The 6,579-nt window shown below is 40.3% G+C and overlaps 1 protein-coding gene across 2 annotated transcripts; it reads right to left on the reverse strand.

Annotated features, from left to right (window-relative positions):
* Positions 1-1,575: 1,575 nt before the first annotated feature.
* Positions 1,576-5,934, reverse strand: hoxc12a (homeobox C12a). Of its 2 annotated transcripts, XM_061736098.1 has the most exons (3): positions 5,299-5,934; positions 3,870-4,122; positions 1,576-3,748 (listed from the first exon to the last, which is right to left on the reverse strand). In XM_061736098.1, exons 1-2 carry the CDS (start codon positions 5,885-5,887, stop codon positions 3,884-3,886), a joined length of 828 nt encoding a protein of 275 aa, XP_061592082.1. In that variant the 5' UTR covers positions 5,888-5,934; the 3' UTR covers positions 1,576-3,748; positions 3,870-3,883. The 2 variants fall into 2 exon arrangements, with proteins under 2 accessions (XP_061592082.1, XP_061592081.1); XM_061736097.1 differs by having other exon boundaries at positions 1,576-4,122; positions 5,299-5,933.
* Positions 5,935-6,579: the final 645 nt, after the last annotated feature.

Raw genomic sequence — 6,579 nt, forward strand, 5'->3', positions numbered from 1 at the left:
ATCTTTTGCTAATATTTCTTATTCTATGGTAATGTTTTATTGCAAAAATATTTGTCACAATTTACTGCTCTAATGTGTAGAATCTGTACGAATGTGATTAAAATGTACACGAGTGATTAAGTGTTTACATTGGTGCTTAAAAGTCAAGGTTGATTTGCTCTTCAGTTGCTAGGAAATAATAAATGATTCATTTGATCGAGGTAATCTGGAAAAAGATTCTGGCAATCTATTCATTGGAATGTTTTTCAAACCACCATTTAATCATCCACTTTTTTTATATCTCCTTTTCGTATGATCTATTAAATTTCGAGAACAGTTTGACACGGTTACAGAATAAGGTTTTTGCCCAGAAAGTCTGTAAAACCAACGTGACTATTGTATCGATACAGCAGAGTGTTCCTTGAGGAGAATAAGAATATTTTCAAATATTTCACGACGGATCCTCAACATGTAGCTACTATCTAGACTTTTCATGAAAAATCCGGCATCACAATGGCGCACATGTTCGAGAGGAATTGTTGCTACTTTAAAACAGTCAGCTTTCAGACAAGGAAAAAAAATAAAAATTTGAAAAATAAAAAAATATAGATAGATAGATAGATAGATAGATAGATAGATAGATAGATAGATAGATAGATAGATAGATAGATAGATAGATAGATAGATAGATAGATAGATAGATAGATAGATAGATAGATAGATAGATAGATAGATAGATAGATAGATATTTTGTTTTTTCTGTTAAGGTCCAACCTATCTTCAACTTTTATAACTAAATTTTGTGGAACCTGTTGACAAGAAAAACATGTGAATTTTTTGAGTGTATACTATAGTATACTATACTAAAATATGAATATTACACCTAACTGTATACAACAATGCGTTAATTAACTACGATGCTTTTATGCTTTTATATTTGAAATGATAAGTGACCATGTTGCAGCAGGACCAATGAGCGTCATGAGAGCATGTATTGTGATTATCCGCAGACTCAGTGAGGAATGTCATTCAGTGGGTCTGTTGCAGGAGCGGCCGTTCACAGTTCAGTGAGAGAGCAGCATCTGATGTCAACACCGAGACAGCACAACATTTTCCAGTGAACATCCTTTATTCAACTAATACTACAAGCTGCTCAAGTCAAACGCACATCGCGGGCTGGGTTTAGCTACAGGAAAACACCGCATCCCCGTGTGGCTTTACACTTCACTGCCAGTAGAGCCTTGCAGAAAAAAAAAAACCGAGGTTCATTACAAAATCGTCTATGTCGTTTGTAACAATGAATGTCGTTTGAAGAGAACATTTGAGTGATATGAGTGCATGTTTATTCTCAAAGCATGATTTGATATAATGCGTTTAGATCCCTGGTGCAAACCCGAGGATGCACAAGGAAAATAGAGTCCAAAGGGCTTGAGTATATGGAGCACTGGGGTGTAACCCTATTACTTCTTTACAGAGCCATTGCGTGTTTAGTTGGGAGGTTATAGGCTTGTAGCATACTACTACACTGATTAAGTTGAACTTCAAGGGTTCACAGAAAAATAATACGAGAAAGAAAGAAAACAGAACTACAGGGGCTATTTTTTTATTTTTTTTATTATTTTTTTTACAGAGGGCAGATATAATGGTTGCCATAGTTGTTGTCGTGTCCCAGGTGCAATAAAAAATGATAATATTCAGAGCAAGGAGCGGGTTAGAGCATGTATCTGACGGCCATTTTGCATGGCAACCTCTATTACATCTACCTAAACCTACGTTTGTGTCTGTGGAGGCCACAATAAAACAAGTCCAACTTGTGTGGGCTTCTTTTGGGCACATTTCACGGCGCGCACACCAACAAAACACCCTCTCAAATACTTCCAAATGTCCCAATAATGGTCAGAATTTTATTTCATTGTCAAACTGTGTTACAGGTCACGTCTAATTAAATGATCTCACGCTAAGATTTTTTGTTCTTTTAACGGAAAGACACACTGAGGTACCACCAATAAACGTTTCAATATTCTGTTTATTGAACACCTTACGCATATACATTCATATCATTATTACTTTTACAAGACAACGCAGCAATCCTTACAAGCGCAAACAAAGGAATGCAACGGGGTGGTGGGCGACATAAAAGAACGGTAATAGACAATTACAACACTGAAACAAGCTTTCTTATATGTCATGAATGATTAAAAAAGTAATACATTTGTAATATCTTTAAAATAATTATATCATTGTCATTGTTGGCTGTATATCGGCCTACATCCCCCCTTACAGTCACACATTGGCTATATGGAATGCGATATTGTACAAGACGATCAATAACGTAAAGCACTATTACATAGCGATAAGGGATCCTCAAATAGGATGCAAATACTGATACATTTCATTTTACAAAGTTATACACGAGGACAACGTAAGGAAGGGGACAACACTGCGCACGCTGCAAGGAGCAAGTACATTAAGTAGGCCTTAAATGGCCATCCGTCCTTCTACCCTTATAATAACAATAATAACAGTAACAATAATACATTCTTTGAAGACATTTGTGTCAAAATGTTTTAAGTTGTTGGTATTTGATTTGTTCAGAAAAAAAGTATAAAAAAGTCGCCTACCGGTAAAAAGTGGCCCGCAGAACATGACTTGGAGCTATTTCACATCAATAACATGCCGCTAATATTTCACTGCAATAGCTTACTCATAACACATGACAAATAATGCACTGCGTTGGCCCGAATTGAGGAGGCACACACGCACAGGCATGTAAATATATATTCTCAACTTTTACATATTTGATTATTTTTTTCTTAATGAGCACCATGTTTCAAAATGATCCTTTTCGGCCTTAAACGTTTACCCCTGTTATAATTAGGCGGATGCCTCGATTCACTGAATTTGCCTAAAACAGCGATACCGTGGACTCGTTCACTACACATCATTTGGAGTTATTTTTCACTGGCACAGACTGGACGTAGACTTTTTAATAGCAGCTAAAACACCGTTTTCAAACGGTGATCTCACTCAACTAAAGAAATGCAACCCATGCAGGATTCAGTGGTTATTGTTAAGACAAGTTGAAAGGCAATAAAAGTAGAAAAGGAAAAAACTTATAAACTTGAACAAAGTAGTGGCAATTAATTCTTTCAATGCAGTCGTTAAGATAGGCCTATAGATATAGATTGCATTGCAGATTTTAGACCTCCCTCTCCTCATGCAAACTTCCAGACCTTCAGATCTGCTGCCCGTGACCGTGAACGTGCTCATAAACGTGGCAAAATGTGGAAAGGAAGTGCTCCTCTTACCCAACAATTAATATTTGTGGACGTAAAAGAACCCGAGATGGTAATTCTTCTTTATATTTTCCTAACTTCTCAGACATTTTTACGCTGATGCCTTCAGTAAAAGGACTTCTCCTTGTGACTTCTTTGGGTTATTTTTCTTCAGGCCTATTCCGAGATATTCGTCGAGTGGCCCCGCTCCCCCTATGTTCTCTGTCTAAAACAAGGACAAACTTATGCTGCCATCGATGTCATCTCACAAAAATATTGCTTGTTAAGACACATTTAGCGTGACCTAGGGCGTATACTAATCTCTTAACAGATCAGTAAGAAATAAAAAAAAATAACACCCTACATACAAAACACATTCTCACAGCTTTTTTTTTGTGCGATTTTTCCCCAAACATGAAGGCTCACTGATACGTATAAGACTGCAGCTTTGGGTTCCAGATTTTGGCTTGTTTGGGGGTTTTCGTTACCGGCACCTTGGAGAGAAAATAGCAGAAAAGGGATGTAATAATAGCCTGCGGTGTAAAAGATGGATAGGTGAGTGCATGCATAGGGGGAGCGAAGAAGGCTAGGCTTTTACTGCCTATATCGATTCACCTTCTGCTGCATCTCTAAAAGTAGGCCAAAGCTTGTTCCCTCAACATTAGTCTCTTCTTTTTCATCCTGCGGTTCTGGAACCAGATCTTGACTTGCTGGTCGCTGAGATTCAGACGATCGGAGAGCTCCCTCCGCCGCTGCCTGGTGATGAACTCATTCAGCATGAATTCACCTTCTAGCTCAGCTAGCTGAAGTTTGGAATAGGGTTTGCGTTTCTTTCTGGTCCGAGTGTGCATCGGGTACCACGGGGCACCTGGAGGAGAAGAAACGAGGAGTAGGAGGAGGAGGAGGAGGAGGAGGTGGAGGAGGGGGCACACAGCATATTAGTCACCACAGTAGCAAAATCACGGTCACCTTCAAGGTTATGGTGGACCTACAGGGGCATCAGCTGCTCCTGGCTAGTCGGCGTGATTCAAGGCTAGATCCATTTAACGTTTGTCACGCACAATACTAAAGCAATTAGAAAAGTCTGTCTCGATGCCAAACTACATCATGATGATAAAGCATGTCGTTACTAAATATCTGGACATTAGTTCACTCAGCTGAAGGGACTTGCTGCGTTTTGCAAAAAAGTTCCCTGATGTGGCATCTGCTGTATATTCACGATTAAATGAACTGAAGCCGCTGGAAACTGTCAGCTCCTCCGCCAACAGCCAACTGAATTTGTTTTGGTCTCTGACTGGATACGTCTGACGTCAAATCCAACATATGGACAGTAGCTGATCCAGTTTTGAGCAGTTTTTTTTAGTGTATAGGTTTTCTTTTCTTTAAAAAAATTATCTTTCATCCTCCTTAATGGAAAACACCAGTATATTACCGCGGTTTGTGTCACAGGAAGTTTTATTGTTGCAGTTAAAGCAGCATTAACGTGATAATTAAGCTGTGCTTGAAAATACCCCTACTTATTTGCGAGTTTCAGAGCATATTAAATGACTCGAGTCCTCGGCGACAGATATTAATTGTGTTTACGAGTCATTAAAAAGAAAACTCTCTTTTTGATGCAGTCAACCAGAGCAGCTCACCTCTTTAAATCACTTAACTAATTTGTGTGTACAGAGTGCAACAACAGATTCAAATCAACCACCTACGAGCCTGAACTCTAGACACTCATTTAAGCCAAGGGAACTCTGTGACACAACTGATTTCTTAGTCAAATGCTGTAGACAATACGTCTTAGTAAGATAATCTGTTACTGTGCGCAGCCACATGGTGCATGGAGTATTTTAGGGCAACCCCTAGCGGCGTTTGCACACCACACACGCAGGCTGCAGGATAAATAGACTGCAAGTTATGCATCAGGATAACGACCTCTATATGACGATTTAACGCCGCAAATGCGAGTTACCTGCAATTTTCTAATAAACAACGTTCTTTTAAATTGACTGTGGTTAAATTATAAAGAAAAAAAGGGGTAAAAAGCAGCACCCACCTCCGCCTGCAGCTATGTTGCTTGAATGGCTTCCCGGTGACACCAGGGTCTGTGTGTCGCTGGATGAAGGCTTGCTGCCCTCGTTGAGCAGAGACGAGCTGGAGTCGGACTCCATTGACTGACAGGATGGCGGGTCTTGCGTCAGCTGCTCGGTCCCATAATCATATTTGGAAAAGGCGGCACTGCCGCCAATTCCACTGTGCATCCCGTGATCAGATGTTAGGGATGATGTGTCTCTCGCCCTGTCCTCTCGTTTGAGGCTACTGCCACCTGAACAGGTCTCCCTGTTGCCGTTTCCGCCGTTGTAATAACATTTACCCTCCTCTGGTCTGGTAATTTCACACGACCGATTAAAGGAAGGGTTAATAGACACGGGGCTACTAAAGTAGGATTGAGAATATCCATTGCACGGCTCCGAAGGATTCCACGGGAGGGAGCAAACATTGTCCCTTCTCGGGTATGAGAGCGACGGTAGCCCCGCCAGTTGTCCCCCCGAGGCTCTAAAATTCGGAAAGTAAAACGTATCTCCAGTGTGGATGTTAACCAAAGGTCCCACAAACCCTGGATTAAGGAGATTATGCTCGCCCATTTCCGCGGGCCCGACCAACAGCTTCTAGTTTATTGCAATCTGACATTTAACATAGTTAAACCTGGAGCTGCGCCTGATTGGCTGTCCCCGCACCACGTGTCCAGGCTAACTTGTGCTACACATGGTACCACCCACTTGGTCCATCTCAGACAAAACAAAACATTAACTTCTGTATTACTGAGGTTTATGTGCTTTTTAAAAATACTATAAACATTTTATTAAAAATGTAGAATCTTGTTTTCCTGCTCTTGAGCCACTGCGAGTCCAAAAGGAGCCCAGGCCACTTCTCCTTTTACACCCGTGGAACTGTCCACGGCCTCGTTTAATATCTTTATAAGCTGGCAAAAGTTTTTAAACTGATATTTCTTATGAAAACTGTTTTTCTTAAGGGAGAGGGTGCATATGGCTCCTTGTTTTCTGGCAAATTATGGTTGAATTTCGTGTCACATAAAGCTGTGATATCCCAATTTACAAGCTTGTTTTAAGAAAAGACTGATGCTCATTGCCGCACTCCACTCATATTTACAGTAACGGGGTCAGCAGGTTGAAGCCACTGGCTCTGTAAAAGAAGACGATATTCTACAAGGTTACTTTAAGAGGATATATTTCACATAATATTCTCTAGTACACCTCACATGAGCAACTTTAACAGATACTTCCAATAAACGTTCGCAGCCAAACTCTGCTGGGGT

This window comes from Cololabis saira, chromosome 12 (genome assembly GCF_033807715.1).
Source record: "Cololabis saira isolate AMF1-May2022 chromosome 12, fColSai1.1, whole genome shotgun sequence".
NCBI lineage: Eukaryota > Metazoa > Chordata > Actinopteri > Beloniformes > Belonidae > Cololabis > Cololabis saira.

Bases quoted from the DNA above. Each gene is read 5' to 3' on its own strand.
- hoxc12a (XM_061736098.1), bottom strand. From the start codon at position 5,887: ATGGGCGAGCATAATCTCCTTAATCCAGGGTTTGTGGGACCTTTGGTT. The intron at 4,123-5,298 runs GTGGGTGCTGCT...CTTCTCCTCCAG, and splicing joins CAACATAGCTGCAGGCGGAG to GTGCCCCGTGGTACCCGATG.